At 42.2% G+C, this 27,135-nt stretch overlaps 1 protein-coding gene across 1 annotated transcript in view; it reads left to right on the plus strand.

Annotated features, from left to right (window-relative positions):
- The window catches only part of adgrl3.1 (adhesion G protein-coupled receptor L3.1), a 146,915-nt gene extending 139,836 nt beyond the window's left edge, over nt 1-7,079 (plus strand). The window contains 4 exon segments of the mRNA XM_061679024.1: nt 2,064-2,192; nt 3,626-3,643; nt 4,191-4,493; nt 5,700-7,079. Coding sequence (XP_061535008.1) covers nt 2,064-2,192; nt 3,626-3,643; nt 4,191-4,493; nt 5,700-6,328 — 1,079 coding nt within the window. The 3' untranslated portion in view covers nt 6,329-7,079.
- Nucleotides 7,080-27,135: the final 20,056 nt, after the last annotated feature.

Genomic DNA, 27,135 nt, shown 5'->3' on the forward strand with positions numbered 1-27,135 from the left:
GTAGATATAATCTGTTCCAGGTTTAAAGTGTCATAATCCTAAAACCTTTATTGTGCAGACATGTGTAACATTATTTATTTTAAATATGTGTAAAAGTGTAAAAATAAGTCAACCACCTATTAATAGTCAAAATACGTTACACTCTGTGATAGCAAGTGGCGCTTTCTAATTCGCTTTCCGGTTTATATTATTCTATTTAATTAAATTCAGTCCCATAAAGGTCATAAACACTGGAAGCATGCAATATTCCTTTTGGAATAAGTGTCACAAGAAAGCTAAAGAAAGAGCAAAAGGCCCACAGTTAATGGTTTGACACTCGCTGAACTGTATTCGGATCGGGTACGGATGGGTCTTCCAATATTTGCTGACCTCCAGTGTGACATCATGCACGACAGTGGTCCTTCTTTTCGAAAAGTGTTGCAAAGCAGAGTTAATCCTTTAATTATCTGTGTGACTTAGAGTGCATTACACTTTGGAGATTTTGAGATATATTTTTAGAAAACAGAAATGGTGTCCTTCTTCAATTTCGGTCAAGGTTTTATCAACCTTTAACACACCAACTGTCCTACTATGTAGAGGAACAACATTTAAATTGCGCTTCTAACTACTTGTGGAAGGAATAAGAACATTTAAGATATCCTGTAGAACACATTGTGGCCATCTTTGTTCGGCTGACATCTAACAAATACGTCTCGTACTGCGTCGCTCAGCGCATTCGGTGATATCTATTGCCGGCCCTCCAGTGAAGGTCAAAGCAGCGCTGCTAAGGAAGTGTGTGTCATCCAAAGAGTGAAATCTACTCACACTTCCATTTGTTTGTCTCAAAGTCGAGGTGTGGCCCGCTCTTCCTCCTGGCCACTAATAAGCGCTTAGCATGACATATTGATGCTAAAGCAGACGCGGAGTGTCAACGTCTGAATTATCACACACTTAGTGAAGGAGGTGTTAACAACTCCCGCTTCCATAGCCATCTCTTCCTCCTCTTCACACATACCGTACACTATATAGTGCAAGGTGCAGAGAGCTGCTGAACCAATACAGTGTACATCTTTGGATACTATGGAATGGTCAAATTCCTTTTCGAACAATATTTTAGTCTTTTAGATTCTTTAGCTGTTCATCTGTTCAGGGGGCGTCAAACTCATAGTTACGGTTTCCCTCGAAGGACCGTTCTGACTGTGAAACCATGTCAATGTTTCATTGACTCATCGTAGTATTACATGTACGCAACAATTTGATGGATAACTAGTTTTGAAATCTGAAAGACGACTAATTTGTTCAACTATTGTTCAAGTTATGGGAAGGGGAGTGTGATAACAAAAAAATGATTTATTAAATATGACAATTAAAAATTTCGGTACAGATTTAAGCAAGAATAATGGAAAGTCGACGCACATGTTCTGCTTTTTAGTGGCCACATAGAATCATGTGTTGGGCCAGATCTAGCCCCTGGGCCTTGAGTTTGTGTCCAAGCCTGTCATAAAATGCGCTACTGAATACCGGTGATTCTGAGTCCAAATTGAACTATACAATCTCATATTTTACATGGCGAATGATTTGATTTCAGCCCAAACATAATAATCGCAAAAGGTGCTCTAGCAAATAATTAGTTTCAGGGTGCGTACACATTTTATATTGTTTTTATTATCATTACAGTTTCCAGGTCACATTATTGACACATTAGGATTTGAAAATAATTGAATGCATTCACTGTACTTGCTGCACAGCAATAAAATGTAGCAACATGTTTTCCCAGCAATGTGTGTCTCCTCCCCCTGCCATGACCTTCGGCTGCCGGAATGACTTGACTTGCTTTTCTCAGGCTTTCACCTCAAATTGCTTTGGCTCGTTTGATTCACTTGTATTCTTCTCTCCCTCTTTCTTCCACACACTCGTTCTTTATCTTTTACCCGACTCTTGCTGCACTTACTCCCACTGTGCCACATCTACATGCTCCCTCTTGCCTTCAATCTCCTAATGCTTCTATCCTCCTTTTTTTTTCTTCTCTTAACTCGGCTGTTGCTTTTCCCTCCCTCCTTCCTTTCTCTATCTGCCTGTACCAGGAACCATGGCTAATCATCTTATAACTAATGCTCTCCTTCGTCCCCATGGTACTAACAATCCTTATAACACTCTCCTGGGGGACTCTGCAGTCTATAACAACCCTGCTGCGGGCATGTACAACACCCAAGGTGTGGCTGATGTTCCTATTCTTAATGTACAGCATGCAGTGCATTAGCAAAAGTAGATTACATTCATTTTGGTATGATTATTGCATTGTGATGTTGGCTTCCGTGGTGTGGTTAAGGTTCCTGACTGAAACAATTGGGAAATCACTCTGCAATAGGGACAGGCATGATCATTTATTAATTCATCATTGGCATTCGTATCGAAACATAAAAAAACAATGAATTGGTCATTAAGAATTTGGTTGACAGAGTTGCTGTTCAGGAGCTTAGAACATTCAGAGTGACAGCTCCTGTCACCAAATTATTGTATCACTAAAGGCGCTTACACACTGCACTTAGTTTGCGCGGCACACACCATAAGTTAGGGCGCAAGACAGCGCAGGGACGACGGTGGCACAGCGCAAGCTCGTCTGTATTTGGCACCGGTTGCTAAGCGACCGGACAGGAACGAGCCAGGTGCCTTTTCCTGCTGGTTTGGGGGTAAAGTAGATTGCAGCTCAGCAGTATGTATTTGTTGCTGTTCTAACAGAAAGGCCAGGCTTTGCTTACAATAAGGAGGAGGAGAGGAGCAGCAGCTAAAAGAAGGATGTGGACCCAGGATCTGGGGGAGTTTAGGCTCGCCTCTAAGCTACAGCCCCATTAAGACTGCTTCACGCTAAGCAGAGAGCTGAAATCAGACCTTCTACCACTTTCAACAAACGTGGTACATCTAAAGTAGTGGCGCTCTCCTTCCATGGCTGTGCCGTTTTTTTTGTTTTTGTTTTTGTTAACCACGTCGCGGTATGACATCTGTCTTGTGTCCCAGATCTCAGACACCGAGACACCGCATTAATTATGGATTCCTCCAGTTTCTCCTCCATGCTCGTTCCACTGTAGAACTCAAATCTCTTGCTGGTGTCGCTCTGAAATCACTCCCCCACCGTCTCTCCTATTGGACACAGGAGGATGTCGTCACAGCACGCGCCGCTGTTAAGGAACTCATTTAGAGTCTGCGCTCAAATCAAGCATTTTTCAATTAGCGAGCAAGCGCCCATCCCGCGCGGCGCCAACCTCGGCGGCACGGCAGCACATAACCAATGAATGGGTTGGTTGACGGCGTTCTGCGCTGCGCTAAGTACAGTGTGAAAGGGCCTTACTTCATTTTACACTACAGTTAAACACCGCATGGCGCATTCACTATACTTGGAACCCACCATTAACTTGTTGCACCATGCAATACTCACTTTGGATATGTGCATGTGCTGTAGAGTGTTTTTGTGATGTTTATTCTGTATTATAACTATGATGACTAAATAATAACATATAGCAATCTGCTAACAACATTGTAAAACCCAAAAAGTGTTTTCACCATGCATCCAATTACTGTTCATCTGTTGTCCTGATGTCTGACCTGACATTTTTGTCTCTCTTTTCTCTCTTCTTCACGCGTCCAATAGCATCTTACCGAGACACAAGTACGGGCTAAATTAATACTTCAATAACATTGACTTCCTTTTCTCATGTCTCGTTTCTGAAGCGAATTTGTTACTCTCCTGCCAAGAACAAATTTAGTTTGGCTCTCAGCCTTTGCAAAGTATTGTTTCATTGCTTTAGTTGATTTTATACAGAATCTGTACATTTGCTGACTGAGAAAATACATTTCACACATGTTTTGAAGTTCTAGAATGTTGTAGGGATAGAGTTTGTATTTTAAAGAAATTTGAGTGGCTTGAGTGAAAATGCAATACGTTTTTCCTTCAAATTGACTTCTGATTCAATTACGTTTAATGTTACTTTGACTTAGTTTGCTGTAAAACTCACATTGTCACTACAATAATTAAACAATTTAATTACTTCTAGTCTTAAAAAATATCATTGCTACTTGTTAATACTAAATTCTCAGCAAACTCTAATATATTACACAATAATTAACACGTTTCCTCTTTAGATATCCACTTACTTCATTAAAACATTTGAATCTTTTTTTTTTTAATATTTCACTTTCTATCATCTGTACCTCAGAGGGCATCCTGAACAACGCAAGAGACTCCAGTGTTATGGACACACTCCCTCTGAATGGTAACCACGGCAACAACTACAGCATGGCCAGCAGCGAATACTTGAGTGACTGTGTGCAAATTTTAGACCGGAGCGGCGGCTACGGCACCCATAGCAACCACAAAGAGACTACCCTGGAAAAAAAGATCTTGAAGGAGCTCACCTCCAATTACATCCCCTCCTATCTCAACAACCACGAGAGGGTCACCAGCGAGCGCAGTCACAACTTGATGAACAAACTGGTCAACAGTAGCATGGCCAACGGAGGTGACCTCTTATTTTGAATTCATCTTGTCATGTTTTTATCTTGGCTGTATATGAGCAGCTTAACTAGGAGCATCGGCTCCATCTTTCCTCACCGCCTACAAATTTGTGTCTCAGTGGCGTAGCGGTGGCTACGTGTTAAGCTATAGTATGTCCCCACCCACCCAGCTGACTTATTAACAAGTTCTCATCCTGACGGGGGCGGCGTCGGTTTTGTGTTGATTTCAGACTGCTGGCAACATCTTTGCTTGTGTTTAAGAATTCATTTACAATTACTTGCAGGTTTATGGTCAACCTCCAATTTTCCCCACAGGAAATATTGAAAATAGAAATACATTTTAACTGACAAGCAATGGTTTTTTAAAGAATCTCTCTTAGAATATAAGTGTAAACATCAGTTATGTACCGTTTATATTAAGACGTCAAAATACTTAATATTAGGTTTATGGACAAAGGTGTAACACAAAAGTAATTCACACCGCAGATGGGCCTCATACACCGTCACACAAATCACAAAAGTGTGAAACAAAGTCGTAAAGAGAAAAACATAAAAACACAAACTAAGCGCATGGCAAGTGACAATAGGTATGGTGATGCTGGATCTTACTGCAGTACAGTATTTGTGTAACTGTTGGATATTCTCACGTTATTCTTTCAACACCCTTTGTTGAGGATGCTCCTCTTTGAGTAAGTGTCGGGGAAAAAAGCCACAGGGAGCCAAAGAAAAAGCAAAAAATCTCTCTTTTGCAAATTGCCAATTGTTAGACCTCGAAGCGAGCCAACCTCCTAACCTGACCATCTGAGAAATTGATGATACAAACTGTTTGGAAAAATGGGTCGCCATCATCATACCTAAACATATGTTTAAAAACACGCAGTTTTTAAGGAACAAATGCAATTGTGTTGAACTTACAAGTGAAATACAATTGAAATGTACTTATGCAGTGATTCTTTGGCATACCACTAGGGGGCGCACACGTACCACTAATGGTACTCGTATCACACTGAGAATCACTGGGTTAGATTGTTTCGTTCTTCTTGACTTTGATGTGGCACTGAAATAGAATTGGAACTTGACATGTTCAGCTGATAAAACAATGAAAGTAGCTGGAACTGTTTGAATAGAAAACAGATACTCTTGTGGAGCACAGCTAAAAGGTGTTTTTGATTATGAAGAGTTTAATTCTAACCACACATCTTTTTCCTCAGGAGGTAGCAGTAGCTCCAGTAGCAGCGGCGTCAGCGGCTGCATGGGCAACAGCAAAGAGGACGGAGGCCCCATGGTGCTGGACAACCCTGCAGCCTTCCCCCACGAGGAGAACCTGGGTCTGGAGATAATCCGAGAGGAATCCAACGCGCCCCTCCTGCCGCCGCGCCCCCCTCCGCCCGACAGTCACCCACCGCCGCCTCCGCCGCACAGCTACTCGAGGCCGCGCCGAATCCCGCAGGAGACCAGCGAGAGCTTCTTCCCGCTGCTGACCAATGAGCACACTGACGAGCACACGCACTCGCCCAACCACAGAGACTCGCTGTACACCAGCATGCCGGTTCTCACGGACGTTCCGGACGGCCAGATGAACGGCTTAACAGACGGTGAGGAAGACTGCTCTGGCGAACTGCAGCCCTGTAAGAGCGCCACAGCTCCCGAGTTAGATGACGTCTACTACAAGAGCATGCCCAACCTGGGTTCCCGGAACCACCTTCACGAGCTGCAGAGCTATTACCACATGGGCCGTGGAGGTAGCGACGGATACATGGTGTCCGGCAGCAAGGAGGAGTCCGACTCGTCGCCCGAGGAGCCCCCTGTAGACCCTTCCCACCTGGTCACCAGTCTATAGAGCCCACCAAGAGACTCCTATCCCTCCCTGAGCCCACTCTCACAACCTTCCACTTGTGTGTTGTCAACTGACAGGCCGACCAGGTCCGCCCCTGGACTGAGTCGTGCGTGTAACGTGTACGGTTCAGGACAATACGGGGGCTGAATGTATTGTCACGCTGGGAGACACTTTGTGAATATCAAACAGGAGCAGAACCTCGAACCTGGAAGGGTGAGAAGTGGGGAGGGATCTGTAATTTCTATGTGCTTAATTGGAATCTTGGATTAGAGATGAAAGTCCTCTAATGTGGACCTCCAGCATATCGTATAGTCTCCACTACTACTACAACTGAGGTTGACCCCAACCCCCGACATCCGTCCTCCCAGTGAAAGGAATCATCCTTGCATCCGTAGGTCGCTGCCACTTCAAAGATACATTCTTGCGTGATGGCAAAGGACAAAGCCACAACATGAACGGGCTCGGCCTCGTCACACGACCTGCCAATCAACTGGGGGACATACCATCAAAGAAAAAAACAAAAAGAAAAAACAGCAACCAAACTGTACCCATATGTTTTCCGATGTTCTCAATTCTCTTCCTGTTCATATCTGCTCAACGGGAGTCGTGTCCAGGCTGGTGTCATTTGTTCCTTCCTGCGAGTTCTAGTGATTGCGGCTGCTGTTTATTCCGCTCATAATAAAGAAAAGAGCTTGTAAATCCAAGAGACTATAGGTTCAAAAAAAAAAAAAAAAAAAAAGAATGGGTGTGAGAATGGGTTGTATCTTCTCCTTTTTTCTGTACAAGTCTTCAGTTATCGATGAAATGATGAAATAATGAAATAATTTCTATGTATTGTATAGAATACACAGACAAATGTTGCATATGACCAATTCTTATTTGTCAGTTGTCTGTGGAACTTTTCGGAACTGTTTCCTTTGGTTCTGGTCACGTACGGACGACAGAACGGATAAGGAACAATCTTTCATCGAGACAGTTTCGCACTCTGACTAATATGCATTTACCCTACGCACACTTCTTTCTGGTCCTTTTATAGTGACACCATGCTAACATTTTGCAAATTGTTATATATTTTACACTGTGTAATTAAAAGGGGAAAAAGGAGGGGGTTACCATGGGAACGCTTTTACTGGACGTGGAGTCTTCAGACAATTTTGTTTTCATTTAATAATGCATTTCCTTCGTTTAGGCACAAGGGGGGACATTGGGGGCACCTGGTTGAGAAAGACACACCAGGTCTTTTCGAGCAACTTATATATGAAGCATATCGGTTTTATTGCCAAATATTCTAGCATTTGACATAACCTAGCTGTGCCGGTCGACATGTCATTGTACGGAACAAATGTTGGGAACAAATGTCCTTCTCCAAAAGTAAAAACCAGAAAGAAATGCCAATTTTTGTTTTTTACAACATTGATATGTACTGAAAGAACTCTCTGCACACTGCAGCACTGTCTAATGTTAAAGCCAATGTTTACTTATTTAGGAGGGAAATTTCAAGTGTATTAATAGTAGCTTGCACGTTTCCCACAAGCCCCTTCCAAGTTCCCCAAGAGAGAAATTATTTATTTATCTGTTTATCGGTTGAAAGAAAGCAAAAACAAGCTTGGAGGAAAGAGAGCTGACTTTATGGAGGAGTAAATAGAGTGGCACTAGGTGGTTCTTTTTTTTTTTTTTTTTTTTTTTAAATTATTACGATCATGTTGATTATTACGATATTATTGCTGATTATTTATTCTTTTTGTATGGGTTCCAAGTTGAATGATCTCATAACTAATATTTGTTGTAACAGTGAAAGTTGTTTGCCAACAAATAAATTACTTACATAGCTTTGAGGCTTTTTCTTTCACCTCTCATACTCGCGACGGAATTTTGGAATGACGTGCAAACACTGTCGGTGCACCAGGAGACGACATGTAAGTATGAAGATGAAATATATATGTAGCCTAGTAGCTTAGATAGGCTAGCTGTAACTCACATAGCATACAGTAAAATGGGGAACGAGTGCCGATTTTCCGTGTGTCTTTGTATGCCTAGCCTATTAAATGATAACAAAGTCAGCGTTAGCTTCATATCACTTCCGATGCAAAAAAAGATGTTAGGAAGCAAGATGTCGACTAAAAATGTGTCTCAAACATGTCAGGTTTTCCAAATATGACCTTGAAGCGCCACATTTTGGTGGAATCTGTATTAGATGATTGATTATACCTGAGATTTTGAAAAGGTTAGCCCAGGTTAGATGCAAAATGTATCGTTAAACTTTTGGACACATGAAAGAACATTGACTTTTGAACAGTTTCATCTTCATAATTTGGGGCTTTTTGTGAAACGTTAATTCCATCCGTTGTCATTTGAAGTGCTATTGTTCAAACTGGACATTTGTCATTAGGTCAATAATGGTATGATGTTTTCCACATGCTGTACAGATGTAATGCAACACACATTTTTCAGATTTATTTCCATTTCATCATGTTTTGTTGTCAGTTTATTTATCTAAAGAACAAATATGTGGTTAATTCCAAAATAATGAGCTATGCTTTTAATCCACTTTTTTAGAGGAAACATCCAGGAGTCCTTTTGATGCATTAATTCAAAATCAAGAAAGGTAATAAAAATGTATTCAAACGTAATTAGTTATATTATTTTGGGAAAGTAATTAAAGAAGTTAAACTCGTACTACATTTTCAAGAGGGTAACTTGTATGTAGAACTCACTGTTTCCAAAGTTATCGTCCCGGCACTGTAATTTCGACTGCACACCTTGGTCAACATTGTGGAATCTGTGTTCATGACTACAGTACATGTTGCAAGTACACCTGAAAAAACGGAATCCTATTGCATCATGAGTTACACCTTTACTGGTGCGTATTTAGGAGCCAGCAGGCAACAAAGCAGCTGCCCAATGAAAGCCGCAGTCCAGTAAAATAGACGGCGGAATGATTTGTGCCGCTCTTCTTTCTTCTCCAGGGAAAATGAGCTATGGCCCATCAGTGGCCGCGTTGCTTGTCTCCATTGCTTAACACATGTACTGTATAAGAGAGTCGGGCCGTGGAATGGTCATATCGGCCCGGGTTTTCAGGAATAATTTGGATGTTGGACAAGCTCATCTGGGAACATATTGACTCCGAGGCAAGACTTTCCGTTGCAGTTACTGAGTAAGATATTGCAGCACTTTCCTCAGGGGACTAAAGTTTTGAGCCTGTGCTCTGTGTGGGCCTTAAGGTTCCTTACCTTACTTTTTAAATGGTTAGCCAAGGAAGTAGTAGAGGCATCGCCGGGTCTCCGGAAAGGCGACAAGGAGATAACTGAAATATGAAGAGTTGATTTGTTGAAAAAATAAAAATAAATAAATATCTTAGTGGTTCAACAGCAAATAAAAATAGTGCATGGAACATCTAAGTCGCATCTATTGTACTATTTTCAAAAATTGTTTGTAGTTCAAGATGCAAAAATAGGAATTTGTTGTACTTGCTGGTGGTGGCTGCTTTCCGCTTGTCTGGTTTCATCCAAAATTCAGGCCCTTCATCTGTCCTAGCCCGCTAGTGCAGCTGCCAGCAAGGTGCCTTCGAATCTGTCAATCCAAGCAGAGCACTGGCGAAATTTTGACTTTGCAATCATGCACACTAGCAGTAGGCCATCAAGCCAGAGGTCATACGCAGACTTTGTGACGTTGCAACTTTCGACTTGTCGCTACAGCGAGTCGCTCGCATTATTTGTTTGGCAGGCTTGCGTGTACATTTTCAGATTGCCACAGCGAGGGCATTGATGCTTTAGTGGTTCACTTGGCTGACTTTAATACATGGCGTAGGCTCTATTCCACAGGTACCAAACGTAAGGCCCGGGGGCCAGATCAAGTCATTTTATGTGGCCCGCGAACGCAAATCATGTGAGTCGACTTCATGTCTCCAGCTAAAATATCAAAATTGCATGTCTTCACTTTTAATAATGTTGAGCTATTGCAGTCATTTCTTTGTTTGTAAACTCCACACAGGCGGGGCTGGGATTTGAACCCCGGTCCTCGGAACGGTGAGGCAGATGTGCTAACCAGTCGTCCACCGTGCCGTCAATGCAACTAGTCCAGGTTATAGTTGTTAGTTTTCAGGACAAGTGCTATAAAAATGGATGGATGGATGGATGGATGATGGACAGATGGATGGATGCAGCCATTTGGTCCAGAATTAAATTGTGCCACTCGGTGGAAACATGGAAAATAGTTTCAGATACGGTTCATGGGAAAAAAAAGAACAAACATAAATTGATGATGAGGAGGAGACGATGAAACATGAAAAGATTGTTTTTTAATCAATGTATTTTTGCTGTCTTTTAAAGTCATTGCAGGCCCCTAACAGCCACCCTCCTTCCCTCTGTCACCTCCTCCCCTGTCTGTCTTGCTGCCAGTCACAGGCTGACTAAATGAGCACTGGTCTATGTGGGTCATATCTCTGCTGGAGCACTCGCTTCGTTTAGTGCCGCCTGGCTGTTATCTGCCCGGTTTCTCTGTTTCCTTCCTTCAAGGAAAAGTATTCAGGATGTCTTACAAGGTGACATGTCTCTCAGACTCGGCACACACACACACACCAATCACAGACTGCTGTGGGCTTCGTTCTTGCGGATTAATATGAATTCTGTTTGTTTTTGTTACTCTAATTCTCTTTAAGATAGCTTTTTTTTTTTTTAAATATATTCTTATTATTATTATTGTTGAGATAGTGTGCAGGGTATCACACTGAGGGCTTTTTTTCTATATTTGTGAAGGTGCCATTTATTTATATTTTGGTTGGCTTATTAAGATACAGAGAATCCTGTAGAATGTCTCGGTATGATGCATACATCGCATAACGCAACAATAAAGTCATAAAATTAATGACTCAGCTTGAGCAATTTTACTTTTGTAAAAGCATGTCTTGTGTTTTTTTTATGGCCCTAATGTTGCGGCCAGTTTATAATCAAATAATCACTACGGTAACTAAGTGTGAAATCTACTTGCAGCAACTTCACAAAACAGCAAATCAAAATAAATTATGCATGTTTATTCTACTGTATGTTGAGTGGCATGGTGGCCAACTGGTACAGAGTTCAGATGGTCGTGTTCGGATGTCGGCTCCGGCCTTCCTGTGTGGCGTTTGCATGTTCTGCACCGAGCTTGTGTGGGTTTTCTCCGGGTACTCCGGTTTCTTCCCGCATTTCAAAAACATGCATTCAAAGTTATTTAAAGACTTTAAATTGTCCCTAATGTGAGTATGAGTGGTTGATTGTTTGTTTGTCTATAGATGCCTTGCGATTGGCCGGTGACTAGTCCAGGCTGTACCCGCCTGGACTAGTCAGTCGGGATAGGTGCCAGCACAACTGAGACCGTATGAGGATAAGCGATACAGAAAATGGATGGAAATTATGTTATATTATTTAAGATGTATGATATGTCTTTTAAAGCATTCACTAACTGAATGATGATTGGATCCAGCTGGAATAATATCAACAAAAAGTCTGCTTATAGTCTTTTCCTCGTGTTTTCTCTGATAATATTTATGTTTATATTTTGTCTGGACGAAAAGGTTGAATGATTGCACTCCAAAGTGCTTTCTCTCCCTGCCAATTGCTTAAAGGCTTGGTGTATGCGAGCAGCCGTCCAGTCTCAGTGGAAATAATGGCCCAGTAACGAGCGCTCCCCATTGTGTGACATTGTTCTCCCTGTTAATTAAGGTAACCATGACATTTAAAAGCTGAACTGGAATTTGAGTCAATGCAGAAAGGCAGCGCATCCATATACGCAATGGCATTTGAAGATTTCCATCCCATTTACCTCATCCGAGCCGCTAAGCACTAAAAAACATGCAGAGAATATGTTTCCCCATGCGGGAGTTGAGCTGGAATCTGTGGAATTGGACCACAATGGAACCTCAAGGTGTGTACAATCTGTTCCGAGATTGCTGGACAACTGCCGACTTGTTGGAACTGAGTAGAATTTACTTCCATATATAATTATGTAAATAGTGAAAATCCGTCTCATAATCAAACTGTTGCCTTTATAAATATATAAAATAACAAAATCACCAGCTATCTTTTCTATTACTGGTAGCCTTTTGCTGCAAAAGCCAAATCAAAAATTGTGGACATCATATGGATGCTCACTGATATGCAGGAATCTAGTTTTTCCAGAAAAATTCATAAAGTCCGAATTCTTCAACTTCAGGGGAAGGCAATTGAATAGGTTTCTAACGTCCCTTTCATACAGCTTTACTTGAAAATTCTGCCAAAGTGTGACATCAACGTGGATGTTCACGCAGCTGTTGCGCCTTCTCGCATTCAGATAATGAGACTTCAATCAGTCATGAAAAACGATACGGCATTCTCAACCAGGGGGCAACAGGGATGCCCTGGGAAATGATCCAATTTCACTGAAAATGTTGGAAAATTCTCAATAATTAATTACAAATGGATCATGACTTATAGTGGCAGGCAGAACAAATGTGCTTCTATTAGACGGCAGGAAGGTACAACAAACCTTTTTATCCACCTGTTGCCATTCATACAATACAATAACGTGGTTTCCTCCAAGTGTATCAATTTTGTGTTCATTTACACAGGCCCAGATTTCACACGAGTTAGTAAATCTGTTAGCAAACTAAATTGAGATCCTCATTATTTCAGTGTTCATACTTTTTGTGATGTTTATTTCTATATTTATTTGTTGGGGGGCTAGTGTGTTGTGAGTTTTTTTTCTAATATAAAATAAGTGCCATGTCTCAATATGGGTTGGGAAACACTAGCATACAGTAGCGAGCCAATGTGAAAGTGCTTACCGTTAACATCCGAGGACAGCATGTACAGTAGAATGCATAACTGTGGCCAGAATTCCTTTGCTGATTAGAGCGTCTAGTGGTGGGAGAAAGCTAATTAGTGTTTAGCGTAGCCACATCGTGCCTGTTTCGGAATGGCCAGCCTGGCTTTTGACTCGTGGAATCACATCAACATGCAGACAGGGCTTCCGTGCCCTGACCCGAGCGTGCCACCCTGTTCTGTGTGCATGCATAGCTCGTCCTACTGGCACCTCATCTGCTTGCATTGGCCGCTGTCTGTCTCAGTGTGTGCACACTTACCGCTCATTGTCTTCTCACCTCAATTTTCCAACAGAGTGCGCATGGAAGAAAAACACTTAACAGGTATGCGAGGGGCCACCCTGAATAATTCACTCTAATTGGTGAAACATTGGGAGGAGGTTGGGGGAGGGATGCGGGGGATACGGGGACATCATTCCTCCGCCTTTTTTTTTTTTTTTTTTTTTGAGGTCACGTACACCCCCATGCATGTTTAATTGGCTTTGCGATGGCAATGTTTCTGCTGCCTCTGCTGTGAGTCACACTCACTACGCCTTTTCTCCAGCGTGCCTTTTCACAGCGCCTCAGCAATGGAGATGCTATTTCAGGAACACATTAGGAGCCCAGAAAACACTGACATTTAGACTATTGCTGGGATGGCTAATGGGGGTGTGGAGGGAGGGAGGTGTGGGCTTGTCACTGGTGTGTGTGATAGATAGAGGGACTGGCCTACCGCCAATGTACCGTTGTTGAGAGCAGGTACAGCCATGTGCAATGTTTTTTTAAATCAAGCTTTCCTGTGGTATCTATTAGAAAACGTTTTCAAACACATTTAATTAGGCACGGAAAAAGATTACATTTGGTAAAACCAGGAGAGTAAAAAATGCAAATTAGAAGAGAAAACATCAAGCCTACAAGTACAGGTACTGCTACGATTTGACATTTACATTAAGGGTAACATTATGGTGAGTTTATACGGTTAATACAATTCTTAACCCGTAATAAAGATATATATACATACATACATGCATACATTTATATATAAACTCCTGGTATAACAAACCAACAAACGTTTGACCAAAAGTGTATTTATATGTATACATTAAGGAAAACTAATGCCGAGAACATGATTAACAAGAGTCACTTTAGTGCAAAATATAGACACACATCAGTTTCATTTTCAAGGGAAACAAAAAGGTTGATGTTGAAATAGAGGACTGCAAATGTTTTAAAATAAGTTGGGTTTCCAAGGATATGAAAAGTTTCTGTTGAGGAGGGAAAAACAAAGCGAGCAGATACAAAGATGTGTTGCTGCCAAGTAAAACCGAAACAACGTGAGTGTGAATCGTAGTGTGGGGATAAGCATCCTGTGCTTTGTCTCCACCACAGACCAAAGCGGCGTCTCTCAGGGGCCCCGGTCTCCCTTGTTCCTCTAATTGGTAATGAGGAACAGCTTCCTCATAGCGGACGGCCTCAGCAGGTGCAGAGTCGATGGCCAAACCTGACAAGAGCAGTTTGAATGTGATGAAAATGACCACATTGCATTGAGGGATTTTGCCGGGTGATGCAGAGATCTAAATCTTGCTTGTTATGATTCAAATTGCTATCTTAGTTCTGCTACATCCACTTCACATGTACTTTGGCGCATGTTTTATATCTTTTTTGGGCAGTCAATGTGCGTGTTTGTGTTGGCTGTAAATGTACTTTATAAATCACCAATTCACCGAGTGGAACTTGCATGTTGCATGGGAACAAAAATTGAAACTGAGCCAAACTGAGCAAACCTAAGAAATATTAACACACGACAAAAAGTTTGAGAAGCAGTCAAATTAATGAATGGCTCAACATTATGGAGCGTGTGGTGAAACGTATCATCCGTAACCTAGCCTTAAAAACAGGAAGATTCTCTGACCAATGAAACCTGCTAAAATCAGACCCCTGGAGATAAACATACACACAAACTAGAGACCTTTTTCATTAATTCCACTGTTTTCTATGACACGGAATGGAAAATATGTACAGGAGATAATGATTTTGTCACAAAACATAATGTACTCTGGGAGCTGAAGCACGGCTTTAGGTCACACGCACTTCTTAATTTGGTCGACAGAATAAGGGCAACAAAATAAAGAATATGTCGTGGGGATATTGACGGATCTAAAAACCATGTTGTCCGTGATTTGTTCTAAAAACAATTTAAAAGGTAAAGTGTCAAAAGCAGAAAATAGAAAATACAAAACACTATGCTAAATTAAAAAAGACCAAACCATAATCGAATATTGTTACATTTGAGGTCCTTCAGGGATCAGTGTAAGGACCATTGCTGTTCAGAATGTACACAGAGAATTGGTTTGACTAACTGAATGCAAGCAAAACTAAATTTATAATATTTGGGAATTGATTAACGAGCTCAAATAAAAAAAAAAAAATAATAATAATAATGCATAAATAATCAGTGGTGGCTAGCTTGTCCCTTCCCACCAACTCCCACATGCGCACACACCTTCTTGCCCATTTTCCAAAACTAGCAGGCACGTTGCGAGCGTGCATCTGCTGTTGCTGGCTAATAACAGAGCCTAAACTAGTTAAAAGTGCTCCTGACTATTCCTTTATGATGCGTTACAGCCATGAAATGTATGTGGCCACAACACTCATTCATTCATTCATTTTCCTCCGCTTATCCGAGGTCAGGTCACGGGGGAAGCAGCCTCAGCAGGGAAGCCCAGACTTCCCTCTCCCCAGCCACTTCCTCCAGCTCTTCCGAGGGGATCCCGAGGCTTTCCCACCTCATCCGGCTCCTCTCAATGCGGAGGAGCAGCGGCTCTACTCTGAACCCCTCCCGGATGACCGAGCTTGTCACCTTATCTCTAAGGAAGAGCCCAGACACCCTGCGGAGGAAGCTCATTTCGGTCGCTTGTATCCGGGATCTTGTTCTTTCGGTCACGACCCACAACTCGTGACCAAAGGTGAGGGTAGGAGAGTAGATCGACCGGTAAATCGAGAGCTTCGCCTTTCGGCTTAGCTCCTTCTTCACCACAACGGACCGATACAAAGTCCGCATCACTGCAGACGCTGCACCGATCCGCCTGTTGATCTCCCGTTCCATTCTGCCCTCACTCGTGAACAAGACCCCAAGATATTTGAACACCTCCACTTGGGGCAGGATCTCATCCCCGACCGGATAGGACACTCCATCCTTTTCCGACTGAGGACCATGGTCTCAGATTTGGAGGTGCCACAACACTCACAGTCACTAAATAACGATCTACCCTTAGTTGCTCCCCCACTTCAGAGATCTTCAAACAAGGATGTGAAATTTCCATGACATTGATAATCTCTTACTTCGTGTATTAGAAAAATCCTTGAAAATCCCTTATGTCTCCACAAGGGAGTGCCAACCCCCCAGAAATGTAGCTCTGTGCGGCCGCACATTTCGTACATACCAAACACCGCCACTGTAAATAGTCGCAATTCAGTTGAGAACCATAATTTAGGCCCTCCTGTTTGGAGTTTCATGTACTCCCCATGCTTGAATGAACATGACCTGCCTCACAAACAAATCTGCTGTTGCTCTTGATTCCATCATCCTGACATAAGTGGACACAAAGTATGTCAGTGGAAGTCTAAACAGTTGAGATTATTAGAGGTAAACAATGAGCAAGTGAAGAGACAATGTATTTGTTTTCTTCTTCTGGGCCCCCCACCCACCTTCCTCCTCCTAGTGCAAGCTGTCAGCCTCACAGTCTGGGGGTGGCGCTTTACCTCAGTATATTTGGATTCTCTGGCTTTTGTTTAGATATGAATCACAGATCATTTTCTCATTCCCATTAGGACATGTTGGCTTCTTGTTGCTATGGATACGTTACATGACCGTTCGCAGATGCACCTTGGGAGAGAAATAGTTGACTGGCGAGAGATATTTCTTTTGTCAATGGCCGAGAGCCTCTTGACTTCTCAGCATCTCGTGAATAAAGCATATGTTGCAGGACTCAAGTGAAGGTTGTATAGGTTTGCTCTGGAATTTCAGTGTTACAGAAAGAATACAGAGTAAAAGCCATTTTTAGCATTTTTCCAAAAGTTACTGTGTTACACAGAATATCCATCCATCCGTTTTCTAGAAAGCTTGTCCTAATTAGGGTCGCGGGTGTGCTGGAGACTAACCTGGCTGACTTTGGACCAGAGGCACAAAACAGCTCAGCAGTCAATCGCAGGACGCATGTAGACAAGGAAACCATTCACACACACCTTCACACCTAAGGACAATTTAGAGTTTACAATGAACCTAACATGCATGATTTGTGAATGTGGGAGGAAGCCGGAGAAAACATGTGCAACCATGCGGAGAACGTGAAGTACCCACAAGAATGCCAGAGTCGAGATTCAAACCCCAAACCCCAGAACTGCAAGCCAAACGTGCTACTCGCTCTTTCACTGTGCTGCATGTCCAGAATAGCAATCCATCCATTTTCTAAACTGCTTATCTTGCTCAGGGTTGCAGGAACCTGGTGTCTATCCCTGCTGATTTCAGGCAAAAGGCGGACTCCACCTTGGACTGATTGCCACTAGACTTTACACCGATCTGATCGGCTTGATCGGTATCGGCCGATAAGTAGCATTTTATGCTTATCGGCTTTAATGTCATAATTCGCTGATACGATCGCTGCGCAAAAGACATTTACTCCTGTAAAGTATATTTGAATCCAAAAGCTAGTTTATTTTTAGCCTTGTCATGTTTCTTTTGACGTAGCACTGTAAATATCTGACCGCGAATAAAGTTATTTAAAAAAAAAAAAAAACTTTGGCGGTGTGGGACAGACAACACGTCTGAGAAAGAACACGTAATGCCTAGATCAGACTGCAAGACAAATTTGGTCTTTAACGATTGCACTATGTCAGACTACTGCAATAAAATCTTTCCGATATTCCGATACCACCGCATCCTATCTTTTACGATCACTTTACGATCACTGGGCTTTATCTTGTCAACTCAAACGCGACTGGATACACTCAATACCATGGCGACAACAAAAACAATGGATCGCGTCGCGTGTATGACAAGAACAAAATGGGGGAAAAAACGTGGTGGTGGTCACCGGTGCTCGTGACAGGACTTTAATTCAAGGATTGCTTGAGTTATGTTCACTTACTTTTAATACGATACGACTAGCAAGCAGGCAACAAAACGTTATGTAGCTAGTGCTAGCACTAACGGTTGTACCGGCGTTCTGTCGAATCATGCGCTAAAGTTTCGGTGTGTGTGAAGTAATTTAATTACAATAAAGTAATTTAATTACAGGAAGCTAGCACCCATTATTTCTGTCATGTTGTAATGTTCGTTGGACCTGTCTGATTAGAATACATTACCTGACTAGAGAATAGTACTCAATATGTAGACTCAGTATACAGTACAGAAGTATGAACAGTAAAGGAACAAGTCATTTAAATAGACACATTGCTCCATCTTGTGATCGGTGATCAGCCCCAAAAATCCTGATCGTGTAAAGCCCAGTTGCCACTCAGTCACAAGGCACACATAGAGACAGACAACTATTCACACTCACGTTCACACCATTACTGAGTGGGAATTGAACCCACAGTTAAGCCAAGAGTAACTGTAATCCCTATACAGCGGATATCTGCTATTCTCGGGGAAAAAGGACACAGCGCTACCGCGAATAGTCATTTCTGCGTATAATTGACGCTCCCCTAAAGGTGATTCGAATTGCTGATAATAATAGTTTTTAAAACACTGACAGCATTTCAAATGCTGAAAAACATCTTCAAACATTGCTGTACCCTTAAAAATTGGGCTTCACACGATCACGATTTTTGGGGCCGATCACCGATCAGCAAGTTTAAAAAAACGATTACCGATCACAAGATGGAGGAATGTGTCTATTTAAATGACCTGTTCATTTACTGTATATACTTGTGTACTTAATTGCTCAAAAAATTATATTTTCAATAAATAATATATCTTTGTTCCTTTATTTATGCCAGTGAGGCATAGTGACAGACAGAACAAATGAATGGTCTTCTATTAGATGGCAGGAAGTGAATACAGTAATTAATGCCTCCACTTTTTGTGACATTTTTGTTTGTTGGTGTGCCGTGAGATTTTTCAATTGTGAAATATGTTCTTTGGCGCCATCAAGTTTGGCAATCACTGCTCTTGTCACATCGTGTATTCTAATCAGTCAGGTCAAACCAACATTACAACGTGACAGAAATAATGGGTGCTAACTTACTGTAATTAAAGTACTTTACTTTTAATTAAATTGACACGGTGGACAACTGGTTAGAGCGTCTGACCCACAGTTCTGAGGACTATGGTTCAATCCCCAGCCCCGCCTGTGTGGAGTTTGCATATTCTCCCCGTGCCTGCGTGGGATTTTTCCGGGCACTCCGGTTTCCTCTCACATTCCAAAAACATGCGTGCTAGGTTGATTGAAGACTATAAATGTCCCGTAGATGTGAATGTGAGTGCAAATGGTTGTTTTTTTATATGTGCCATGCGATTGGCTGGCAACCAGTTCAGGGTGTACACCGCCTCTTGCCCGAAGATAACTGGCATAGGCTCCAGCACACCCGCGACCCTTGTGAGGAGAAGCGGCTCAGAAAATGGATGGATGGATTTAATAAAATTACTTCATCCACACCGAAACTTTAGAGCATGATTCGACAGAACGGCGGCATGTTTACGTCCAACCGTTCGTGCTACCACTAGCTTGCTAGGCTATATAACATTTTATTGCCTGTTTGTGAGCCGTATCGTATTCAAAGTACGTGAACATACCTCAAGCAAGCCTTAAACGAACGTCCCCTCCTGTCCTGAGCACCGGTGACCACCAGCACACGTTTTTTCCCATTTTGTCCTTATAATACAGTCGGTTTTGTGGCGGTCATGTGGTGATATCCTTTACACATTGATGTCGGTTTTTGATGCAGTGCCGCCTGAGGGATCGAAAGTCACGGGCATTCAATGTTGTTTTTCGCTTATAGGCAGTGATTTCTCCAAATTCTCTGAACCTTTTGATGATATTATGGAGCGTAGGTGATGAAATCCCTAAATTCCTTGCAATTGTACATTGAGGAAGGTTGTCCTTAAACTGTTGGACTATTTTCTCACGCACTTGTTCACAAAGAGGTGAACCTCACCCCATCTTTGCTTGTGAATGAGGAGGAGCTCCTTTTGTACCCAATCATGGCACCCACCTGTTCCCAATGAGCCTGTTCACCTGTGGGATGTTCCGAACAGGTGTTTGATGAGCATTCCTCAACTTTCGCAGTCTTTTTTGCCACCTGTCTCGGCTTTTTTGGAACTTGTTGCAGCCATCAAAGTTTAACAACCAAGTTTATCAGTTTGATCTTGTCTTTCTGGTGTATTCAATTAAATATAGGGTGAACATGATTTGCAAATCATTGTATTCTGTTTTTATTTATGTTTAACACAATGTCCCAACTTCATTGGAATTGGGATTGTACATAAAAAAATGATTTTCAGAATGTTTGGCCACGTTACAGAAAACTTTGGCAAGGTGAGCGGTTCCCCAAAGAATCTGCAAATTTGTGAATGCGGGGTCCGCTGTATACATTCATCAACTATTGGGGTAATTGTAAAAGAAAGAATGAAGATTGTATCATCATCAAAGAATGACTGTCTACCCATAACAACGCATGCTATGCAGGAGCCGTGTGGCCGACACACGTGATACACATACTTTGGATCATGAGCTCTTCCTTCCCTTCTCCGTGTTTCTCTTTCCATCCATCCATCCATCCATTTTCTGATCCGCTTCTCCTCACTAGGGTCGCGGGCGTGCTGGAGCCTATCCCAGCTGTCATCGGGCAGGAGGCGGGGTACACCCTGAACTGGTTGCCAGCCAATCGCAGGGCACATAGAAACAAACAACCATTCGCACTCACATTCACGCCTACGGACAATTTAGAGTCTCCAATTAATGCATGTTTTTGGGATGTGGGAGGAAACCGGAGTGCCCGGAGAAAACCCACACAGGCACGGGGAGAACATGCAAACTCCACACAGGCGGGGCCAGGGATTGAACCCGGGTCCTCAGAACTGTGAGGATGACGCTCTAACCAGTCGGCCACCGTGCCGCTTTTCTCTTTCCATCATTCTGAAACAAGTTGACCGTGGTTTAATATGGGGGATTTATTGATAATATTATTGTTAATACTAGTAGTAGTTTCGTAGCAGTATAGTATTACAGTATTATTAACATTCTTTCTTGACAGTAGAGTTGGACAGTGATACTTATTTATTTTCCAGGCTATTCTTGAATATGGAGCTCATTGGACATCCCTGTCTTAGTGAGAAATGCAATATGCTTGCTTGCCAGTAATAGTGTAAGGTCCATTTCAAGGAACATTGGCCACACAGTAGATGCTAGATAATACATGATATGAAATAAGAAGTAGTTTGACTGATATGCACAAATTGTTGCTTTTGTGTTGCGGTTGGTCAAATTTGAAGTCTTTGAAGCCCAAATGTAGAGAGTTGTTCCTCTCTTTGCAGCTACAACAGCTTCCACTTTTCTAGGAAGACAAGATTTCGACAGATCTCTGTGGAAATTATTGTCCATTTGTGAGGTCAGATGTTGAAACTGAGAGCCTGACTCACAACTGCTCTTCTAGTTTGTTCCAACGGCGGATGTAGGAGTTGGACAAACAAACATTCAATGCATGCAGATATAAGCAATTCCGAATCCATTCTTAAGTTGCAATGATAAGTTATTAAATAATGCTGGTGGAATAAAAAATTTGGTACTCAGAAGTGCAGCAAATAAATAGGAATCAATGCTGTAATCGAAGCGAATTATAGCCCTCTGGATTTTTGAATTAAATCGTGAGATGAAAAAGGTTTAACACCATTTGGTTGAGATCAAGGCTCTCGAGTTCTTCTACACCAAACCCATCTAAGCTTGTCTTTATGAACCTTGCGTCATGCACTGAAAACAAATGATCTGACCAGGTTGGAAGCAAAGATATGTCCTAAGTGTTTTGTTTAAATAAAGATTACTAGCAAAAAGAAGATTCAGGGGAAACAAATGGATCCAAAGCAATAATGACGGACCCCGTCTTCATCAAGAGACACAAATAAATGCGTCAAAATGCTAAAATTGCATTTATTTGTCATATTAGGTATCACAACTTAACACAAACTGCTCAAATCCATGCTGCCAAAACATATTATGTTGGTTGTCAGGGCTGCTGACAGTCCAGTTATCGATTCACAAACAAATATTTTCTTATTCAAGGTCATCAGCATTTTTTTGTTCACTTTTTGAAGACATCATTTGAACGAATCATTTTTTAAAGAAGGAATGATTTGGAGGTATCTGCACAACAATTTTCAGGGAGGAGAATTTGTGTTAAATGGCTGTTTTTAGCAAGAACAATCAATAAATATATGGATATTATTATTATACAGTCTTTTATGCGTCTCTGTGGATGCCGCCATTGTTTTGTGACATCGGATTTCTGCCTCTTTGATGTGAATGTAAAGAGGTAGTCCAATGCACTTTTCCTAGATGGAGGTACCAATTTTCTGGAAGAAAAATATAAACATATGTTTCAACCTATTGGTATTTCAATGTGATCTGATGTCATTTTTGGAACTGTGTTGAAGACAGGCTGAGACCAAATAAATGAGTTACTTAGCATAAAAATAACTTGCATAATCTGTTGCAGCATGTACTATATTGCCTGTCATGATCTGTGCTTTTGTTGACATGGTTTTGATTAGATTTGGTTTGTTTCATGTTTTGTCAAGTTTTCCTGTATCACGTTTGGTTTTCATCTCCACCTGTTCCCACCAGTCACTCGTCTCTTGTCCAGGTGTGCCTCGTTGTCTCATCAATTTGTTTGAATTTAGTTCCCTAGGTTTGTTTAGTTTGTGTCAGATCATTGTTGCTGTCATGTGCCACGTATCCCTCGTATTTTCATATCGCCTATTCTGCAGTTGAGTCTTTTGCTTCTTAGTGTTTCTTTGTTACTTTGATTAATTTTTACTGCCAAACTCCGACTGCAACGGACAATCAGAACTGCCGGAAAACTGTCGGTATCCTCTACCGACCCTTGAGGACTCGCACGCTGCCAGAACTAAGACAAGAGGATGCAAAATCCTCTTGGACCCTCCACATCCTGGTCACCACCTTTCCCAGCTCCTTCCCTCAGGCAGGCGCTATCGATCAATGCAAACTAAAACAAGCAGACGTTCCAACAGCTTCTTCCCTCTTGCCGTTAAATTGCTAGAGAACTCTGCATCATTTACACAACTTTAATTGTATCAGCATTACCACATTACCGTAACCTTTCGTTGCTCAGTGACTCTCCATAGTGTGTTTTTTTATGTTTTTATGTCTCAAAAGTATTTTTTGTCAAAATGGCTGTCTATTGTCGTACTAGAGCGGCACCAACTACCGGAGACAAATTCCTTGTGTTTTTGACATATTTGGCAAACAAAGAGGAATCTGATTCTGATTTTCTGGGACTTTGATCATTTTGTAATTTTCCATGATCCTTGTTTGCCTTTTAGTTTTTGAAAATAAATCCTATTTTTGAGACTCCTGCACTCCTGCCTTGCTTCCCTGCTTCCATGTACTTGGCACCTTTTGCCTCCAATACCATAAAAAGCCTCAAATTGTAACATATCCTCACCTCCACGTTCTGTTTTGATTTTGTTTTGTTTTTTAAGACCACTGTAATTCATCGACTGGTTAGCACATCTGCCTCACAGCCTGTGTGGAGTTTGCATGTTCTCCCCGTGCCTGGGTGGCTTTTCTCCGGGGACTCCGGTTTCCTCCCACATCCCAAAAACATGCGTGCTAGGTTAATTGACAACTCTAAATTGCCCATAGGTGTGAATGTGCGTGCGAATGGTTGTTTGTTTGTATGTGCCCTGCGATTGGCTGGCAACCGGTTCGGGGTGTACCCCACCTCTCGCCCGAAGATAGCAGGGATAGGCGCCAGCAGCCCGTGACCCTAGTGAGGAGAAGAGGTGAAGAAACTGGATGGATGGAAATGTAATTAATCTACATGCCTTGGTTCATGCCCAAAAAGAAAACCTAGAACAGTTTGATTGGTAATGTGACGAGCTCTCTCTGTTGTAGAAACTGTACATGAGGCACCACTGCTGTAAATATCACAACTCCAGTCAGCTTTAGGGAGCATAAAGTATTTATTTAGCTCACGTAAAGCGGTGACTGTATGAATACTGAGCATCCTTGCAAAGTGCTTGGCTCAGTAGTTGTGGGGCTGAATATTGGTTGCAAACATTTACAGGCTCATATTTCCATCCTGCATTATTTCCATAGATCATGGTTATTTGCATCGTCAGTGGGTGAGCTGGGATGGTTCAGTGGAGTATTGACAATAACCAACAGGTACTTGTGTGCGAAAAGTGGGTGTGTAAATGTTGGCGTTTGCACATGAAATTGCAGCAGAATCATCAAACATTCAATTTGATTACATTTCTGTAGGCATGATTACCTGCTATAAAAGATGTGCCTGAATGAAAGATGTTAATTAATTTCATACAGCTCACAAAGCTAACGCACAAACACACACATACACACGCATCCTTGTCAAAAAAGGATGCTCAGCGAGGGTGAGGTAAGCAGAAATGTGACATTTTGAATTCTGATTGGCTGCCTCGTCTGCTACTGATAAAATACACGACAACAATTGCACATTCCCTCCCTCAGTGAGCAGGACAACATTTGTCAGCTAACTGCAACACCTCATCTAAATTTAAAATGCAATTTAAGAACCATTCAAATGTATAAGCCGCAATGCACCTCACAATATTAACAATTTACCAACACTCTCTCAGCATGAGGTCACCAGCGTGCTAGCTGTGTATTTGCAACTTCTATTGTGGAGATCCTGCCCATTTAGAGGAATGCATGTTTTCAGTCTTTTATTTTCTGGTTCCCAAATGACCACAAAGTGGAATGCCCTGCTGCTGGCAGAACCCGGAGGCAGGAAAAGGATTGAAAAGTTGTTTCCCTGAGCATCCAAGTACTCTTCATTATGCATCTGCTGCCTCTTTTCAAATCACTGATGAAACAAGTACACTCATAAGATCACCGAGTGAGCCAGGAAGAGGGGTGCACGTATCCGTGCAGGAATGAAGATCCTTGTACGGCCACGTTACAACAAAGGTTTCCACGACAACTGCATGCGCCATTAATGGCCTTATCAAAACTCAGGGCCGAGGAACCTCAATTACCAGTCATTGCCATGCACGTACGCACACGTAGGTGCTCTCGAGCCTTAAATCTGAGGGCATTTCAACCTTTCATTTGCTTTGAATACTATAAATCATCCTTGGCGCTGTCTGAGTGAGAGGAGCCACTAAAGGCTCGGGGACAATGGTGGCTGACAATATTATCAAAGGATAAAGAGAGAGACAGTCCAGATAAAGTCAAGCCCCCTACATATTGATAGCTCACTTGACTGACTTGCTGTCCAATGGCAACAAATGATCTTGAAAAATAATACCTAACTTCCACTTTTATGTAAAGAGACAGTGGATTAAAAAAAAAAAAGTTTACACATCACACTGCTGTTCAGATGGCATTTTTTAAAAAATGCACCAGACACACTCCCCATGTTTTAATGCACCACATACACCTATCTCTGGGGGGGGGGGGGGGGGTCGTGGGTGCGGGCTGTGGTGGTAGTAGTAGCCTGGCAGCCCTGCACCCACCCTCTCGACTCACTGACCTCTCCATGGTCTGGGGCAATGGGGCGGTGGGTGGGGTGGTGTGCTTGGCTGGGGGGGGGGGTTGCATCGGGTCCCTGCGGCCCCCGCCGGTTGTCGGGGCGCCTCAGTCAGGCCGGCGGATGGACCCCTGGGCCCGATCCCGCCCCTCGATTGATTGGGTTGGGTCCTCAGCCTCCGTGGTGCAGGCACAGCAACTACAGGACACTTCTGTCAGTCTTTGTGCATGTAAAACGGTATCAATTTACTTGCATGTATCCGCAAGCACATGGACTCTTTCACTGGGTGTGGGGTCATGCACTTACTGCAACAAATAACTCATGAATATGCAAATCGCTTGTGTATCCCCTCACTTATACTCTCTAGACTTTTATCATTTACATAATTAATGCCACCACACTTCAGTTGTACAGCCGGGTTCATGACCCTTGTCCTGCATGCTTCTTCTCCTGTCCTTGTCCTGTTCGAGCTTGTCCTGTCCTTCCCTCACAGGGTGTAGCACTACAGCCCCATGCAATACTCATATTTAATGTTTCATTGCTGTAGATAATGTAATGATTTATTTCTCTCATCCTGTTTACAATTAGTGTTTTGTCTTTGTTTCTTTCTCTCTTCGAGAAACTTTGTTCTGTTCGACTGATCAAGTCTGATTCTCAATAAACCGCAATTATAATACCAGAGCGGAAGCTTAAAAACTCCACTGTGACACAGTAAAACTGTTCCGGCATAAATGAGATACAGATTTTCCATTGTGCTTGACCTAACAGCCAAAACGGACCCAAAAAAAATAATAAGAAGAAAAAGCCAGGTTTTAGTGATATAAAAAAATGAGACCAAGACAAATCATTTCAAAACTATTTCTACTTTTAATGGTTGCAGCTGAAGGGTGCGCACTCTCTCACTAGCTTTCAGTTCAGAATTAACCAGTGAGATTTAAATTCATGTTTAACGGCAGGAGTCAGCAGGCACCAGCCACAATTTAAAATGCCCATGACTTACCCCAAATAAAATTTAAATGTTCTAGTAGGCTTTTTGTGACGTGTGTAGTCACATCTTGCACAAGCCACGGTCCGCAGACAGCTAGCATCAGCGAGATCTCATTGTTCAAACGTATCAGTCAGGAAAAGGGTAAAGAAGATTTTCCAAGGCATTAAATATTAGACTTTACACCGATTTTATCGGCCTTATCGGTATCGGCCGATAATTAGCATTCTATGCTGATCGGCTGTTGCTGCCAAGACGCTGACA

Source organism: Phycodurus eques, chromosome 6, assembly GCF_024500275.1.
Source record: "Phycodurus eques isolate BA_2022a chromosome 6, UOR_Pequ_1.1, whole genome shotgun sequence".
Lineage (NCBI taxonomy): Eukaryota > Metazoa > Chordata > Actinopteri > Syngnathiformes > Syngnathidae > Phycodurus > Phycodurus eques.